At 40.2% G+C, this 19,982-nt stretch overlaps 1 protein-coding gene across 1 annotated transcript in view; it reads right to left on the bottom strand.

The window, feature by feature from the left end:
• Window positions 1-7,475: 7,475 nt before the first annotated feature.
• Window positions 7,476-19,982, bottom strand: part of SLC26A2 (solute carrier family 26 (anion exchanger), member 2) — a 27,679-nt gene continuing 15,172 nt past the window's right edge. The window contains exons 2-3 of the mRNA XM_011931540.1: window positions 16,370-17,093; window positions 7,476-14,608 (exon numbers count right to left, since the gene is read on the bottom strand). Coding sequence (XP_011786930.1) covers window positions 13,088-14,608; window positions 16,370-17,068 — 2,220 coding nt within the window. The 5' untranslated portion in view covers window positions 17,069-17,093 and the 3' untranslated portion in view covers window positions 7,476-13,087. The remainder of the gene's footprint in view (window positions 14,609-16,369; window positions 17,094-19,982) is intronic.

The raw sequence follows: 19,982 nt of genomic DNA, 5'->3' as shown, positions 1-19,982 counted from the left end.
CATCTGGAAGAAAATGACTAAAACTGTTTGCATCTTTGTATGTATTTATTACTTGATGTAATAAAGCTTATTTTCATTAACAAAAAAAAAAAAAAAAAATTCCAAAGCTCAGGCCATATCCCAGGCCTATTCAATCACAATCTTTGGTGATGGGTCACAGGCATTGGGAGTTTTGAAGCTCTCCAGGTGATTCCAATGTGCAGACAAGTTTGGAAACTGAACCAACCACAGGAACATCAAGTACACTATGGGCCTGGGTCCAGCTTCTTCCCAGTAAGGCTCTCAGGGGCTTCCAAATCTAGCTCACATCAGAATCACTTGGAAGGCTTGTTAAAACTCAAGGCTGCTAGGCCCACCCCCAGAGTTTGATACAGTAGACCTCAGGTGGGACCCAGAAATGTGCATTTCTAACATAGCTGATGCAGTCCAGGCTCCATGCTTTGAAAACCACTAGTCTAGCTTTAGATAGGATATTGAGCCAGTTTAAATAGAGCAATATGCTGGTCTAGCTGAGTTCTAGAAATTCTCTCTGTAGCTGGCCATCTCAATACTCCCCTGTCACTAATTGTTAAAAAAAAAGAAACAACTGTTCTTACTCTAGAGCTCTTTCTCCTTTCTGTTGATTTGCCGGAAGCGCTATAAGACTTTGTTTTTAAAGATGGGGTCTTGTTATATTGCATCCCAGGCAGGAATGCAGTGGCTATTCACAGGCATGATTATACCACATGTCTCTAACTCCTGGCCTCAAGCCATCCTCCCAAATAGATGGGACTACTGATGCATACTGCCACGCTGGCCTTAGAAAATGTTTTAATAGGCATTTCACTAATAGGGAGCTGGAGTACAAGGAAATACAGTGCATTTAAGACATAGGCTTGGCATGGTGGCTCATGCCTGTAATCCCAGCACTTTGGGAGGATCACTTGAGGCAAGGAGTTTGAGACCAGTTTGGCCAACACAGCGAGACCCCATCTCTAAAAAAAAAAATTTAATGAGACATGGATACAACCAGGGAGGGAGGTTATAATAATAGAGCATCCTGTTAATCAGAATCACGGGGGAGAACGTACAGCCCAGCATGCCTCTCACTTTCCAGAAAGGGTGAGAGGAAGGTTCTTTAGAGAGTTCATTAGACAGTATATTTATTCCTAATAAGTCAGATCAATGTCAGTTTCATTTTTAGAAGTTTCAGACAATACCTGCTAATGGTGTGGTGTCATTTTTCCCCCCTGCTTCAGGTTAATTTTTCTGGATATTTCAGAAACCCAGAGCAATTCAGTGATTTTTATTTCTGTAATAGCTTAGTCAAAACAGGTACAGCAGATAAATCATAGAAAATATTGCTTCCACATTAACAAAACAATCACTGAAAAATGGCAGATGTTTAAATAGATTATTTTACCGCTTATTTTGTTTTTTTTTTTTTTTAATTATACTTTAAGTTCTAGGGTACATGTGCATAACGTGCAGGTTTGTTACATATGTATACTTGCGCTATTTGGTGTGCTGCACCCATCAACTCGTCAGCACCCATCAACTTGTCATTTACATCAGGTATAACTCCCAGTGCAATCCCTCCCCCCTCCCCCCTCCCCGTGATAGGCCCCGGTGTGTGATGTTCCCCTTCCCGAGTCCAAGTGATCTCACTGTTCAGTTTCCACCTATGAGTGAGAACATGCTTACCGCTTATTTTGGATATTTTTCTTTTAACAGAATGATCATTTGAATTAAAGGTACTGTACATATTTTAAATTCTTAACATGTGAGAGAGGAAAACTCTTCTGGCTAAGCCCTGTGATTATATTTCTTTGTCAGCTCCTTAATTGCTGTCATCATCCTCTGGTGTCAGGATTACTGCCATGGTATCTAATTCCTTCCCTCACCATTCTCCCGCAGTGCATTCTGCACATATTGTTTGATCTACTGGCACCACACCATTTCCCCTGCCCAAGTGTTTGTAGTGGCTTTCAAATGCCTACAAAAAAACTATTTAGCTGAGTTTTAGTATCCTCTCTAGTTGACTACAACCTGCATTTCCAACTTGTTAGCTCGATACAATTCCATGTACATAATGCTCCCTGAAGAGGCCACTGTTTTCTTTCACTGCATACTGACTTCTGCCTGTGTGCCTTGCCCAAATGCCTCACCCTGTTCTCTACTAAGCTAGGCCTTACACATTCAGGAACTGGAATTCTCTTTCTTCCAGGCTTTCTTGGAGACTCCTGCAACTACTCCACCTGTTTTCCCCTCATCTCCTCCGAACTTCTTGTCTCTACCACTCAAACACTTAGATGTTTTCTAGATGTTCTCTGGCTCTTTAGACTGTAAGGTCCATGAGAGCAGGGGTCAGTCAACCTTTATAATCTTAATGGTGCCTAGGACTGTGCTGGACACATCATAGGCACTTAAATAAACATTTGTGTATAAATTGATAGACACATATAATGTGTTGAAGCTATCTTATTTTTAAAGCTGTATTAAGCGTTGATTCTACTAGAAATGGCTTGGAGATGAGGTAGGGTTTTACTCCATTTAAAAGGGCTTGCAAAATTTTTCCATGGAAATAGTTGCCTCAGATATAATTCTAATCCAGGTTATAATCTCTGTTTTTTGATAATGAATTATATAGAATATAATTTGATAAGTATACAGAATATATACCATTTATAGTTGAACTCATGTCCCTCCACCAAAAAGTCATTCCAAGGTTTCTTTTGGCTTCCATTTCTACACACAGGACTTTAGTATGAAAGGGCTTGTCTAAGTCCTTTGCATACAGTAGATGTTCAGTAAATATGTGCTTAAACTTGCTTTTTTTAAAAAACAAATTTAACATCCCTGGTCGGGTGTGGTGGCTCGGACATCCCAGCACTTTGGGAAGTCGAGGCGGGCGAATCACCTGACGTCAGGAGTTTGAGACTAGCCTGGCCAACATGGTGAAACTCTGTCTCTACTAAAAATACAAAAATTAGCTGGGCATGGTGGTGGATGCCTGTAACACCAGCTACTTGGTAGAGTGAGGCAGGAGATCACTTGAACCCAAGAGGCAGAGATTGCCACTGCACTCCAGCCTGGGCGACAGAGTGAAACTCCATCTAAAATACTACTACTAATAATAAAAACAAATTTAACATTCTTGATTTACTTAATATGTCATGATTTAGATCCTGGAAGATGGAAATCATCCAAAAAAGAAAATTCTTGCAGTCCAGTTTACAATGGCTAAAACTTTGATTTTATTGGACATTAGGGTTTTTTGGTATCTTATTAAGCTAAAAGAGGTTGATATTACCCCTCGGCAGGCTTTCTATGGCTTCTCTGTACCTCTTTGGTCACTCCAATGTCACTTGAGTGGCAACCCCACTTATGCTCCAGTTGACTAATCCTCTCTGCAGGCCAGCATACTAGGCCTAGGCACCTACTTCAATTGTGTTGTCATGAGGATAAAAAGGTGTACCTGGTACAGACTAAGTGTTCTATAAATGCACTCTATTGTCATTCTATCCCTATTTGGAACGAAATGAGTACCATCTAGAATCAGGGAACTGCTTTATCAGCCCTTTCTTCCACTAACAGGTCTTGGGGTTCAGTGTTTGAGAACCACCAGCCTAATCAATAGATGATAATTCAAGGAGTTTTCTGTGCCATTACCCATCAGGGCCTGATTCAAAAGCAAGTAAGCTAAGATTTATTGTCTATTATATTTCAAGCACTATTTACTTATTATTTAATATTTTTAGTAAATCATAATACAAAACCACAATAGACTCAGATAATTTAATTCCAAGGTTGTAGACCTATTAAACTGCTGTTCATGCTACCTGAAGCCAGACTTACCTTTTCAAGTGGAATGTGGTAGCATATTGTGGCCACCAGAGGGCACAGGTGGACTACATAGGGAGACAGTGTCAACCGAAGAAACCTTTGGAGCTGCCACTTGTAATTTCTCTGATGTGGTACAGATTGAGAGGGAAGGCAACAAAGAAAGAAGGAAGACACATAGCATGTTGGACTTGTTCAAACAATTTACCCAGAAGTAACTGCCTGGGACCACCTAATCCCCTCCATTACATACTATCTCTTCTCTAGAGACTTTTTCCAACCTATTAATAACCATAGGCCAGGCTGAGCATGGTGGCTCATGTCGGTAATCCCAGCACTTTGGGTGGCTGAGGCAGGAGGATTGCTTGAGCCCAGGAGTTTGAGAGCAGCCTGGGCAACATAGCAAGACCCCGTTTCTACAAAAATGAAATTAGTCAGATGTGGTGGCTCATGCCTGTAATCCCAGCTACTCGGGAGACTGAGGTGGGAGAATTACTTGAGCCTAGGAGTTTGAGGCTGCAGTGAGCCATGATTGCACCACTGCACTCCAGCCTGGGTGAAAGAGCAAGACCCTGTCTCAAAAAAAGGCAAAAACCCCAAAAAACCCCCAAAACGAAAAACCATAGGCTATGTACCTGATCGTGGATAGACACTCAAGCTCTGGAAATGAGCCAGTATTAGGGAAATAATTACCCAACAAACATATCCATGTTTGCAGTAATAACTTATTTAACCTTATAAACCCACTGCAGGTCATAGGAGCTCTAAGGGTGAATGAAGTACATGGCCCTACTCTCAAGAAGCTTAGTAGAGGAGATAGATGGGGCGTGGGGGAATCAGTGGTAAATGTCATTTTAAAGAATATGCAAATAATATAGTATACGCTTTATGAGTGGTAAATGTCATTTTAGAGGATATGCAAAGATACACAGGAATATAGAGGGGGACCCTAAAGAAGCCCCTGAATGAGAGAAGAGGAATTCAGTAGGAAATGTTGCCAAGGAAAAGGGACATTTGATAAGTATCTGGAAGGAAAAGTAGGGAGTTAGGGAGATGGGGCTGGGAGGCAACTCCTGGCAGAACAGCATATACAAAGGCCTGGGGTATTTTTTTTAAATGGCCCATTTGGGAGCACCTAAGGTTGGTGGGTGGTATGCCAAGCAAAGGATGTGTGGTAGAACGAAAGGCTGGAGATACAAGGGCAGAGTTTTTTAAGTCTTGTGGGTTAGACCATTTATTTTGAACTTATCCTAAAGACACTGGAGACCCCTTCTACTTGCCCTGACAAGTAACAATGGTCAGGGCTGAAATTTTTTTTTTTTTTTTACTGAAATAATTGATAACTAGTATGGAGGCTGGATTGTAGAAAAGCAGATAAACTAGTTAGGCTGTAGTATAGTACTGAAGAGAAATAATTTACACTGAGGGGTAGGAAAAACATGTTGGATCTGAGAGGCATTTACGAGGTAAGATGGATTTACTATGGGAGTTGTAAAGGAAGATTTCATGAAATTTCAGGTTTCTACTTAAGTGGCTGGGCCGCACCATGATCAAGGTACGTTACTGGGGAAAGGAAGATGAGTTTGAGGGTCATGTTACACGTGAGATGTCTCTGGGCATCCAGGCAGTTCTCTGGTAACAACCAGCCCTGAAGATTTATATGTAGACAGATAGACTGTTTGGCGTTCTAGAATGCTTAGACTAGAAATATTTTTTGGCTGTCACAGATAGCAAGGTGATTGAAGCCATACATGTGGATGAAGTTATATAGAGTGGGCTTATAATGCAAGGTGTTCAACATATGAGAGCCCATGAGCCAACCTTTTTAGAACTGTATGTGTATACCTGCACATGTGGCTATTTCCCTGAGTCATACTTTCATCAGCCTCAACTGGATCTGAAAACAAAAAACTTAAGCAGTGGTGCTGAGTGAAGAGAGAAGAGGCCAAGGACACAAGCCCTGAAACGACAGATGGGGAAGCAAGGCCCTCCAAGATGGCTGACAGAGATGCTTGAGAAATGACTGAGTATACCTCACAGGGCTCTGGATCCCAGGTGCTGCTCACAGGCAGGAGTGCACAGTACGGTAAGACTGGAAGGACCCTTAGACTCTTTAACTCCTTCACTCTGTGAGGTGGGTATGAGGTTGGGAGAATGCTCAGAGTTATTGCAAAAGGAGGACTAAAAACTGTTCTTAACCCTGTACCCTCATGAACTGAGAGAGGCATAAAGAAGAGGACATTCTGGGAGAGGCTTCATGGCATGTATAGGGTGAGGGTAGTGCTCTATTCCTTACAAAGTGGTGTGCTCCAGTCAGGAATCTACTCCTAGTTCTCTCACTTAGTCTTCAGAAAGTGTTAGCCTGTATTTACTGATGGAAAAAAATGTGGCTCAAAGGTCACTTGTCCAAACTCAGAGTTAAGATAGTAGTAAAACATGACCCAAAATTGGGCTTTCTGATCCCAGCACTGTACGGAATAGGAGTCATGCATGCCTATAACCCCAGCATTTTGGAAGGCCAAGGCGGGAGGAACGCTTGAGCGTTCAGCCTGGGTAACATGGTAAAAACCCATCTCTACAAAAAATAGAACAGATTAGCTGGATTGTGGTGGCACACACCTATAGTCCCAGCTACTCAGGAGGCTGAAGCAGGAGGACTGCTTAAGCCCAGGTCAAGACTGCAGTGAGCCATGATTGCGCCACTGTACTTCTAGCCTGAGCGACAGGGCAAGACCCTGTCTCAAAACAAACAAACAGACAAAAAAAAAAAACAAAAAGTGTCCTCGAGTAATCTAGTCTTCCTCCCCTCTTCACCAAAGGGTTAGCTGACTCATTCAAGACCATAAAGGAAAAAGAATTGGATTTCTTTATGTCCTTCTCTGAGGACAGATCCTTTTGTTATAGCTGGGAAACATTAACGACTGAATTACTCTCCAAATGTAACAGATAATTATTTTATTTTATTTATTTTTAGGTGGAGTCTCGCTCTGCCATCCAGGCTGGAGTGCAATGGCTTGATCTCAGCTCACTGCAACCTGACTCCTGGGTTCAAGCAATTCTCTGCCGCAGCCTCTTGAGTAGCTGAGATTACAGGCCCCTGCCACTATGCCCGGCTAATTTTTGTATTTTTGGTAGAGATGGGGTTTCACCATCTTGGCCAGGCTGGTCTTGAACTCCTGACCTCGTGATCCACCTGCCTCAGCCTCCCAAAGTTCTGAGATTACAGGCATGAGCCACCGCGCCCAGCCTAACGGATGATATTTTATTTTATTTATACATTTTTTGAGACAGAGTCTCACTCTGTCACCCAGCCAGGTGTGCAGTGGCATGATCTCAGCTCACTGCGACCTCTGCCTCCCAGATTCAAGCAATTCTCATGCCCCAGCCTCCTGAGTAGCTGGGACTACAGGTGTTCACTACCAAACCCAGCTGATTCTTGCTTTTTTAGTAGAGACAGGGTTTCACCATGTTGGCCAGGCTGGTCTTGAACTCCTGACCTCAGGTGATCCGCCCACCTCAGCCTCCCAAAATACTGGGATTATAGGTGTGAGCCACTGAGCCTGGCCAACAGATGGTATTTTGAAACTCACTGGAGCCTAAATGTGTTTTAGTCAGAACCCTCCTTGGACTTAAATAATTTAAATACAGAGTAATGTATTATTAGAGTAACAATTTATTAGCAGATAAAATAAATGAAACCTCTAAATCTCAACACACATACAGGATCTTACATAATAAACAGCATAAAACATAACCTTCTAGAAGAAAAGTATCTGCTATTAATCAACTCCCCCTCCTTTCCAGTAGGCTGTAATACATTCATAACTCATCCTCATCCCAGAAGAGTGTTAAGCAATGATTTACATGGAATTACATCAAGGCACTTGCTTTAATTAAAAAATACAGTATAAAACATGTTCCTAAAAGTCATCAACCTTGAATAATTAAAGAAAAAACAGGCAGTATACTTTTTTGGTGAATAGACAAGACTGAGAATTTAAGTTCATTCACCTGTCACCCTGATATTGTCTTGGTTTGTATACAAAGTTGCAAAGAAGACAAAAAAAGGTAATCTATTACATAGATCGGTATGTTCATATACACTCATTTCTGAGAAACAGAAGCCATGGCAACAACAGGACTCAAATCATAATTTTCCAACTGATTTGTGTTGAAAAGGCAAGGGCTGTTTGATCCCATGTATCTTATTATTTTAGGGATGGCGCATGAGACAAGGGAAAAGAACATTTCCAAAATAAGTTGATTAAAGTTTCAGTTGAAAGACCTTTTTAGCTTAAGCTGCTTATCCACAGATTTACAAACATAGTATCTACAATAAAGGCATTTTAGTGTCCTTCATTATTCTAGTTTTTAGACTTCAGTCCATTCTTTTCCAATTTTATAACACTAAGATAAAAAATACACACCAGAGAATCCACTATTTACTATAATGCTTGTTTTACTTTTTGTGTTTAACATGTTTACTTTAAAATTTCAGTTGCAAAACTTTTTTTTAAGTCTTTATCAGGATAAAAATTACCTTATAAAAATAAATCTCCCCACCTCCGACATCTAAATTCTGCATCCCTGAAAGTTACTAGAAGTTTTTAAACCTTAAAAATTTACCTTTAACATATTTCAATAGTATTTTAATACACGGACTATAATAACAAACCAGCTGGTATATTATTTTATCCTTTTCCATTATAATTTCCATTCTTGTAATTAGCACCCAAGTTAATGAATCCATTCAGGATTATCTAAACTGTTTTTACAAAAAAAAAAAACAAAACAAAACAAAAAACACAAATTAGGAGCCTAACAGCTTTCTATTTTTTTAATTTAAAAAACTGATTCTTTTTAAATTTTTTTATTTTATTTTAGGCTCAAGGAAATTTCACTGCCAGTGAAATTTCACTCTTAACGCCACTCAATGATCTAACAGCTTCCTAAATCCAACTTCATTCTTTTTGCAGTTTAAGCCCAGTTTCAAATAAGGCATCACTAGAATGGATAAAGAAAACACTGAGATGGGGGAGAGAAACATTAAAAAGCAGAAAAACTAAGCGAAATCTAAATCCTGTCAATTGGATGTTTACCATTTCCAGTGAAATCTTTCCCTGAATAGACCAGGGACATCACTGCCTCCTGCTCAGGTCTCAGTCAAAGCTTCAACATGCTCCACAAAGCACCTCCCTAAGTACCCTAGTGCGTTCCCTGGGAGAGTTACTACACAGTCCATCTACTGGATTTAGTACCCTAGTCCCAGCACTTGGCCCAGGATCCTAGACTGCTGGCTAGGTCCTCAGAGGTATCTGAAGTAATGTCTACATTGACACAAAGAAACCTATGGCTCATCTGTAACAATACATAGAGAAACACAATTCATTAAGAACAATAAGGATCACAGAACTCCACATGGATCGTTACAACTTCAAGACTCAATTTAAGTTACCAAGAAATGCACTGTAGCTCTTTTCTCACTTTTATATTCAGATCAGGGCTAACCCTAATATGTTCTTAAATGACCAATTACTAAGGAAATACCACAGCAGATAATTGCTGTTCTTGTTAAAACGTACTAGCCATTAGCACTAAAATTGTCTAATGAACTCATCTAACACCTGGACACATTTTTAAAGTTCATCATCTACCATATGTAAATTTGACAACAATTTTGACTTGCAATGTCTGCTGTTGTTCAAAAGCCAAGTCAGACTATCTAAATCTTGTTCTTTTGGTCCTACTTAAAAAAAAAATTAGACATCTGTCAGTTTTATTCCATCAGAGGCACAGATAGTGCTACAGTCACTCAGTTTAGAAGAAAGACACCGTGCTCCACAGGTCAATCTAGGCTACCATGAGCTCCTCAGCCCTTTCAGCTTCGGTGAATCTGTGACCCTGTGACCTTCCCCTTCTAGAAAGGGAAATTTGCTCTATAAAGACACCTTGTTCTCAGAGGCATGGCTCCTAATCCTTGTCTCCCTATTATTGTGTGGGGGCTAACCAGGGATTGGATCCTATTCAACTGGGTTCCTCTCTTTTCTGCCTCCACTGGTCAGATAATAGTCTTTTCAATGGTCTATTCTCTTCACTCCTCTACAATGTTTTCCTTAGTCTACCTGTGCACTGGCACACTCCAACCCTCTGGGTGTAACAAATTTAAAAATACATAAGGCTGTAAGAGTTCCAACCATCAAGAGTATACCACACTACATTTCAATTAAATAACCATTTTATGATATTCAGAATTTTGTATATGTCAGTAATCACTGAGAAAATGCTTCATTTAGACTCTAAAGTTTAGAGTAAGCAAGATATTTTTGTGTCAATATAGTGTTTAAAATAACGCCTAATGAACTAAAGTCCTAGCCTTTGGTCAAGAGAGCGAATGAAAACATTTTTTGTTTGTTTGAGATGGAGTCTCGCTCTGTCACCCAGGCTGGGGTGCAGTGACACAATCTCGGCTTACTGCAACCTCTGCCTCCCGGGTTCAAGAGATTCTCCTGCCTCAGCCTACTGAGTAGCTGGGACTACAGGCACATGCCACCACGCCCCGCTAATTTTTTGTATTTTTAGTAGAGATGAGGTTTCCCAGTGTTAGCCAAGATGGTCTCGAACTCCTGACTTCAGGTTATCCACCCACCTCGGCCTCCCAACATACTGGGATCACAGGCATGAGTCACTGCGCCTGGCCGAAAACAGTTTTTTTATTGGCAAATTAGGCTTTGGTTCCAGGTTTGATTCCTCTGAATATCAGCAACCAAAACATTTTTAACAATATCCAAATATAGGCAACCTCAACCCAAGTAGAGAGGATGAAATGTAAATTCTAGTGACATCTTAAATGTTTCTACAAATGGCTACTAAAAGCAGAATCTCTTGTTTGTCTGGATGGATGGGACGAGTACAAACCAGAACATAATTCAAGGATTCGCTAACTGCATATATAACGTTCCAGAACTGTTTACATCCACATATGGACAGAAATTGCTGGTAAAGGTCAAATCCTGTTATCCCTCCTTCTGAGGGATTTTCCACAGTCTGGCTGGAATTACATTTTTTGCTGTGTTGGTGTTGGCTAATTATAACGTCTTAAGCATGTATTCATTACTCTGTTACAGGGTATTAGACACCTCTAATAGTCTCAACTTAAGCCTGCCTTGGGAGAAGGGCAAGAGAGATTAAAAACAAGTAACTTGGCCAAATGCAGTGGCTCACACCTGTAATCCCAACACTCTGGGAGGCTGAGGCTGAAGGACTGCTTGAGCCTGAAGTTTGAGACCAGCCTGGGCAACACAGTGAGACCCCATCTCTAGAAAAAATTTAAAAAATTAGCAGAGTGTGGTGATTCATACCTATGGTTAAGATACTCAGGAGGCCAAAGTGGAAGGATCACTTGAGCCCAGGAGTTGGAAGCTTCAGTGAGCTATGATCACACTGCACTCTGGCCTGGATGACTGTCTCTTAAAAAAGAAAAAAGGAAAAAAATAAAGACTGACCAAGATACTGTCATTTTACTGCTATTATTCGTAAGGTTGGATAGAAAGGGCAAATACTGGCTAAAAACAAATAAGCATAAATACAAGCAGCAATTAACATTTCTGGAATTCCAGACCCCAGTTCTAAAAGGATGTCAAAATTCAGGAAGTCTACATTTAATTATAACGTGAATCACCTATAAGACAGAAATCCAGACTTTCTACTGAGCAACTGCTTTGTTGTGATAATGGAAAGGTATTTTCCACGTCAGCAAATGCGAGAGCTCTACCAACAGAAAAGCAACACTGGCAGCTTATGGAGCTAACAATAAAGCTAAGTTACATATATCTATATAGGATAATAGAAATATAATAAAATACATATGCATTTTAAATATACCTATTAAACATGTACATACTTAATATATGTCTAAAAGCATCCCACTCCAACAGATGCCCTACACATAGGGTTTGCTTCTCATAAATATTTAAAATTGTTTAGAATCTGGGAACAGATTGAAAAAGGATTTTGTACTTTTGCAGTTTGCTTTTTTTTTTTTTTTTTTAAAGATGGCTGTTTCATAAATTAGTTCCCTATTCCTAACTTTGGAGAACCTGGTTTTTTCTTACCTTTCAAGGTCCAAATATAAAACTATAAACTTTTAATGTTGGACATTCTTGCTTTTTGAAAGGAAATTATTCCTCAATTCATGACCTGCGGGCCAGCTATCATGAATAATACACCCATAGCACTTGGGTTTCATGAATGTGATCCTTCTAAATCCTCCTGCATACTAGCTTTAGGTGACTTGAAGAGTTAAAAGCTGTCATTGTCATCAATATTTACTGTACATCGAACTCATTTAAAATGCTGTTAGAAATTGCTGACTGACAAGATTGTCACTGACAAAATTACCAGTTTAGGACAGATTCCGTGGGAAACAAACTAGAATAACTGAAAGCTAAAACAGAGCTTAATGGTAGGGAAATTCTCAGAAACAAGGATGGACAGAGATCACAGTAAAGACAAGGAAGGACTCCTATTGTTTTTTCTGATTGTGAAGAGCTCTTTGTGCTTACCTATTTATCCTAAACAAAAAGGCATGACTAAAAATTTCCAGTGTATTACAAAGGATATTCTGTCTAATGTCAGGCTGGCTCTCAGGATGTTACAAACCTGCCCAGGTGTTAGACTTCTGATGAGACTGTGCCTTAAGGAGAGGAATGGCACTTTCCTACTAAAAACTACTGCCATCTGGGGAGCAAAGACTGGGAATAGAGAACTACAAGAACAAACCTGTCTAGTTATGACTTTGTGATCCAGAAGCCTCTTGACCTATTGGTACTAGAGCAGGTGCAACATTCTTTTCCTCTATCTCCACTGAGCCACATAAAGAAGTCTATAGCACTTCCAATGCAAATCCCAACTTCACCGCTTCATCTCTTAGAGAATGAAGAATCCAAATGTGTAACCCCTAAAACAGGATAGTAATTAAGTTTTGGAGCTACTTTACAGTTCAATTCAATACATACTTATTGCATTCCAAGAACACTTCATATCTGCAAGAAAACCTGAAACCATATTTTCTTCTTTTTAACTCTGTCCAGCTACAAGCTCTGCTGCAGTGTATATATACAAATGCCATTAGCCTCAAAGAAGGAATAATATTTAGCCACTTGTTTAAAATTTCAAGTGTGCAAAATTTTCCACTGTGGAACTGGGAAATGTTGGACACTTGAAATCTTAACCTATTGGCTAGACATTCTTCTATCTACTTTGTCAATTAATCACTACTAAGACTCAGACCATTGGGAACACATATTCCTTTCTGATTTTTAGATACTTCTGCAAAAGCCATCGCTTCATACACACTATAGAAGAGAAGGTTTTCTTCTTCCTTTTTGCAATATTCTCCCTTGGTTAGGGAATCCCTCACAGAGGGATTGCACTGAGCCAGCAGAACCTGGATTCCAATGGCTTCATAATCTCTGCGAACTTCTTTTAGTGTGTGGATCCCTGCTGTATCTAAAAATTGAATTGCACTGCAGTCAATCACTATAGTATGCAGCTCCAAGGGATCATGGGAAAGTTGCACTGACATTTCATCCTGGATTCCACCAAGAGTCACTACTTCCTCTTTGATCTTTCTCTTTGCTGCCTTCTTCCAAGCCACCTTTATTAAGATTGGGTTGACAGTTTGTTTGTATAAAGCAGATTTAAAACATTCTTTGTTTATGTAATAGAGAGGGGCTACAAAGCGGAAAATCTTGATGCCTGGCTTAGTCTGAAGGTTCTTGTAAGCAGACACAGATTCAAAGACCTCAGACTCTTCCACCAAGCCAAGCAATGAACTCTTTGGCTTCTGAGTGCGGAGGATGACACAAAACATAGAAAAACAAACCCCAACAAGTAGGCCTATTTCAGTACTTAGCAGTGCAGAGGAGAGCATAGTAACGAACCAGATAACTGTATCCATTCTACTAATATTCCACATTTTGGGTAGATCCCTAAATTTACGAAGGGCTCCCCGTAGATTTACAATTGTGATCACAGCAAGGACACTTTTTTGAAGGGAATAGAATAAAGGAGCTATTACTAGGAGGACCAACAAAAGAACCAGGGCTGTTACCACACCCGAAAGCTGAGTTTGGCAGCCTGTTGATTCTTTAACCAATGTCTTTGCAAGAGCTGCACTAGTAGTAAAACAGTGGAAGAAGGAAGGGATGATATTACAGAAGCCAATGGCATACATTTCCTGGTTTGCTCTGACTGTGTAACCATGTTTCTTGGCAAACATCTCAGAAAGTGATACAGTGATAGCAAAACCAATGATGGAAATAGCTATTGCATCTACAGCCACACTAGGAATTAGGTTCCATTCTGGTACTTTGGGTGGCATAAACCCAGTGGGAATATGTCCAGCAATACTAGAATTATAATTCTCGTGTAGTTTTCCAAAATGAGAGGCTAATGTGGCTGCCACAACAACAACAAGTTCAATAGGAATCGGTGCCTTAAGCTTGGACTTGAAGTGTTCATTGAGTTCTTTGGTTGGCAAAAGAACCAAAAGGCACAAAAGGCTGGTGATAAGATCACAGATATTGGTCTTATGGATGTTTCTGAAGACATGTATCCAGGTAGTGATGAGTGAGCCCACACCATTACTCCGAGGAAGGTTGAGCCCAAGGAGATACTTGGCCTGAGATGTAAGAATAGTGAAGGAGGCACCAGTGACAAATCCACTCAGCAAGGCATCTGAGAGGTAGACAGAAACAAAGCCCACTTGAAAGAGGCCCATCGCTACCTGGAAGGAACGATATAGAAATGTTAAATATAAATGGAAAAGAACTTCTAAAGTTTGTATTATCCTGATACTTCCTGCATGCAGACATATCATCAGAGCATCACAGAATGTCAGTGCTAGAATAAACACAATCATACATCAATCTTCTCATTTTACAAATAGGAAAATTATGTTTAAAGGGCTAAGCAACTTGCCCAAGGTCACACTGTTACTTATTAGCCCAGGTGGGACAGGAACTTTAGATTTTTTTCTTTTCATACAATGTTTCTTAAACTTGAAAAGGTTCAGACCTCTTTTATTTTTATTTTTCATTCTTCCCATCACAAAGAACAGACTTCTTTTAAAAGAAAAACATTCTCAAGGATCCACAAGAAAACTTCAAATTGGAAAAAATTATTCTAGTTAAGAAACCATGTATTTTCCTTAAATTACAAATCACTACTGTAAAAGTGAAGTCTTACTGCTTTCTTAGCCTCTTGGCTAAGAGCAAGTGTACAAGTGAAGTTTTAATTGGTAAAACAAAGAACCAGATTTACATCAAAATAGAATCACACTTTAGAAATTATTGTAGAATTATCTTTAACCTCATACTAAGAAACCATTCTCATGCAGTATATATGTACTTATGCCACACTGTCTCCCATATTAATAAAAATTCTAAAATTTTACTTCTTTATATTCTCCTCCATCTAATAAGTTTTCAGAATTGTTATGCCTTCCTTCTTCTTGGTAAGACATACTACAAAAAGGCAAAAGTTGGCTGGGCGTGATGGCTCATGCCTGTAATCCCAGCATTGGGGGAGGCAGTGTTGGGAGGATCACTTGAGCCCAGGAGTTTGAGACCAACCTAGGTTGGTCATAGAGAGACCCTGTCTCTTTATAAATAAATGGATAAATAATAAATAAGTAGACTCTGAGAAGCACAGCTCTTCTTCACACCATCTTCACTCTCCCTCCCCACTCACCTGATCTCCAACTAAAGTGAGCTACTCTTCCCCTCCCCTTGTTGGTTTGAAATGCCTGCATTAGAGAAGATTTAATCCTGGCACTGACTCCTGGATGCCAAAGCCAGGGGCATGATGATAATGACAGATTAGTGGATTCTATGGGAGACTCAAGAATTTGATTTCTTATCCTTTCTCCTGGCTGATAATATGAAACTGTGGTCCCCAACTTCTTCCCTCCCTCTCCAACAATCCAAGACAACCACTACCTTTAGTAAGAGTCACTCAGTAGATCAGTAATTCTAATGGAAGGTAAGAGACATTTAGAATTTGAGGCTGGGTGTGATGGCTCACACCTATAATCCCAGCACTTTGGGAGGCCAAGACGGGAGGATTGCTTGAGCTCAGGAGTTTGAAACTAGCCTGGGCAACATGGCAAAACCCTATCCCTACAAAAAAAAAAAAAAAAAAAAAGTGAAAAACTCCTGCACTCTCAACCCCCATTTTGTTACCTACTTGCCTCACTGCTAATGCTGACTCTGCCAATAACCAGCCACAAATAATCTCAAGCAAAGCCAAGATTTTCTGACATGTAAAATTAAGGAGTTGTACTGGGTGGTGGAGGTCCAATGAACCAGCCTTATGTTACTTGTGGAGTCAGGTTAGGGTTTGAATTTTGCCTCTACCCTTCATACATCCTGAACTCTCAATAAATGGTAGCTTTAATTATTGTGATTCCTACGATCCCTTACAGATATGAGATTTCATGTACTAGACTACTTTTCTAGAAATAACCAATTATTTCATTGCTCCTTACCTGATAAACTCCAGCCATAAATGTTACAGTGCTGCCAACCATAATTGCATAGCAACTTTTGTCACATATCCGGCCTGATGTGTGATTTAATAACATGCTCCCATTTGAAACCATTCCTAAGGAAGGAGCACTATGGGCATTGTCATAGCCAGCTTTCTGTAGTTCTCGGTCAACTGTCTCACCAATCATAAGGCACAGTACTCCAAAAATGCCCACAGAGATGTGACGGGAGGTACCCAAGAGGAAATAAATGATGCTGGCAAAAAAAGATGTGTACAGACCATAGACAGGTTCTTGGCCAGCCAGCAGGGAATAAGCAATGGACTGGGGCACCAATAATATGCCCACAATCAAGCCCGACATCACATCCCCTAAAATGTTTTTCTTTAGGTCGTATTTTGGGAGCCACTGCAAAACAGGAAGGAAACCTAAAATCATATTTTTGGCTTTGGCTGGACTGCACTGGCAATTCTTCTGCAGCTTTTTAATAACAAACTCCTTGAAGTTTGTATCTGATTTCTCTTGACACTCAATAAGGATCCTATGATAAGGCCTGCATTGATCATTGGTCTCAAATTGCTTGAAGTCAGTACTTGATTCCCTTTGAACCTCCACATGGATCCCAGATGGAGAACTGTCATCTCCTTCAGTTGAGTCTCTGGGTGAAAGGTCATGTTGCTCTTTACTTTCCGAAGACATTTCTGGAGATAGATGGTTCAGCTTCCTACACCAGAGAAAATGACAGTGTAAATACCAGTGTTCATCAATAAAGTAATTCTCAGTGCTCACATATACTAACAATTCTACTTGTCATTTCATGAGAGTTAAGAGGAATTCCGTTTTCGAATAGGTACCTTATGTCCCTTTTCCTTAATTGAGCCTCATTTGTCTTGGTTAAGGGGAAAAAAAAAAAGACCAGAACCAGACCATAAATAGCCAAGTCAAAGCAAATAACTGGCTGGGTATAGGACTTCCCAAGAGTAAAAACCATTAAGGATTCTTCTCCATATATGCCTGGCTCCCCGACACTTTTTCCTCCGGAAAAGATGTAAGGGCAGCCTGTCTCCTTTCCATACATATGCTACCAGTGGTCTTCTTCCCAGGTTTTTCACCTCCCAGGCAGACTGCAAAATAGGATCTGGTCTTAACCCCTACCTTAACCTTAACCCCGACCTACCAGTCCCTGAAACAAGGAAGATGGTCCTTTTATATCTTTTGGTCCCTTTTTAAACAACCTGCGAAATGTTGAAAATAAATAGAAGAAAAACTAGTTTGCAATGTAAAGATAAATGTTTTTGGCAATAAAAAGAAACTAAGGCAGAATGCATTTGCGTCTTTGAACAGTACTCCCTTGCTTGGTAGGAAAGAGGAGAGAAGTCGATATGAGGGTGCTGAATGTAAAGGGCATGAATAGGGTCGATGGGCCAAGTGTCTCATACATGCTGTAGAAGGTTTTGGTCTATTCCACTATGTTCTAGTATGGAGTCATCTGCCCTGTGGGCAGGGCCCACATTCATGCAAGATTCACTTTACTATTCTAAGTACACACTCTGAAACACAGGTTGAATAGAGAAATAATGTTGCCCTGCACTTCCACTTGGAGGCAATACAGGTGATCCTCCATCTCTGTGTCCTAGACTACAAAACTAATGCCATAAGATCTACCACTAGAAACTATAGGAAAACAAAGGAGGTAAGAATAGCCAAAAAGAGAGAAAGGACAACAACAAATAGTAAGTCTAATAACCAGAGAAAGAGAAGAAAATGAACCAGGCTCTCAAAGGAGTAGAGCATAAATTGTTTACCAACTACTTCATGAATTAGTGCCTTTACATAAGCTGTTTACTTAGCTTAGAATGGTCATCTACTTCTTTGCCTGTCATGATCCTAATAATTTTTTTAAAACCTAGTTACAATGCTACCTTTTCCAAAAGCACTAACCCATCTCCCCTAGCCCAAACGAAATACTACACCCTCTGTGTCCCACAGCATGTTGCACCTCCATCATAGTACTAACCACACCCTTGTATTAGTGAAGTAGGAAATCTCTCTAGCTCCTGGAGGAAAGACATGTTGTTCATCAGTGTAATCTGAATGTAATGTAGTAACACTGAGATAGCAGGCTTACAAAACATTTGAATGAATGAATGAACAAATGAACAAACATTTGTGACTGTGGCCAGATAGAAACAATTCTTTTTTTTTGAGATAGAGTTTCACTCTGTCGCCCAGGCTGGAGTGCAGTGGTGCGATTTTGGCTCACTGCAACCTCCGCCTCCTGGGTTCAAGCAATTCTCCTATCTCAGCATCCTGAGTAGCTGGGATTACAGGTGCAAGCCACCACACCCGGCTAATTTTTGCATTCTTAGTAGAGACAGGGTTTCACCATATTGGTCAGGCTAGTCTCAAACTCCTAACCTCAGGTGATCCACCGCCTCAGCCTCCCAGAGTGCTGGGAATACAGGCACAAGCCACTGCGCCCAGCTGAGACAATATATTTTCGATGAAGGACTCAGGAAGTTTCTTGTTTTGGAACTGACAGAAAAATGGGCCCTTGTGAGGTTCTATAAACCTAATGTTACAAACTGCCAAAATCCAGGACCTATGACTTATTCAAGAACACAAGATATGTAAAAGTAACCCATATTCATTTTGTTTAGGTTTAACAAGAGTAAGTATTTTAATGGTCTTCTGAAGTAGATAAGGAAAGAAAGAATAGACTTAGGTGACCACCGGCCCTGAGAAAATCAATCAGGTTGATGGATACACCCAGCAGCTCTTTGCTCCACAATGCAACCAGTCTGTGACTCTCCTGTCATTTCCAGCTTTCTTGAGCTAGCTTGAGGGCACCAATGTCCTGTTTTGGAGAGCTCTTGGTGATTTCTGGGTCAAAAGTTTTTTCCAAACTTAAGATATGCAAAAGACACATAAGAAAAAACTAATAGAATCCAAATCTTGCCCTGTATGGCTGCTATCTGGGAAGAATATAGATAAAAATACTAGAAAGTAAAACAAAGAAATGGAAACTGTAAGAAAAGATCAAACAAGGAATGCTAAAAGTGAAAAACACAGTAACACAGATGATGAATGCCTCTGATAGGATCATTAGTAGACCTGAAAGCCAAAGAAAGAATCAATGAACTCAAAGACAGGTAAATAGAAATTACCTAAACTAAAATGCAGAAACAGTTTAAATAACAAAACAAAACAAAAAGCCCCCAATATCAACAATGTAACATAACATCCAAGAGCTGTGGGACACATCAAAGTATCAAACACACGCATAATTAGAATACCAAAAGAGAGAGAATGGGCAGAAGAAATATTTCAAGATATAATGGCCAAGAAATTTCCAAAATTAATGAGAGACATCAAAATATAGATCCAAGTCACCTGAGGTCAGGAGGTCGACACCAGCCTGACCAACATGGTGAAACCCAGCCTCCACTAAAAATACAAAATTAGCCCGGTGTGGTGGCACACGCCTGTAATCCCACCTACTCAGGAGGCTGAGGCAGGAGAATCGTTGGAACCCAGGAACTGGAGGTTGCAGTGAGCCAAGATCATGCCATTGCACTCCAGTCTGGGCAACAAGAGGAAAACTCCTTCTTAA

Source organism: Colobus angolensis, unplaced genomic scaffold, assembly GCF_000951035.1.
Source record: "Colobus angolensis palliatus isolate OR3802 unplaced genomic scaffold, Cang.pa_1.0 Scaffold90, whole genome shotgun sequence".
Lineage (NCBI taxonomy): Eukaryota > Metazoa > Chordata > Mammalia > Primates > Cercopithecidae > Colobus > Colobus angolensis.
The sequence above is the reverse complement of the archived record's forward strand: the minus strand, read 5'-3'. Positions and strand labels throughout refer to the sequence as shown.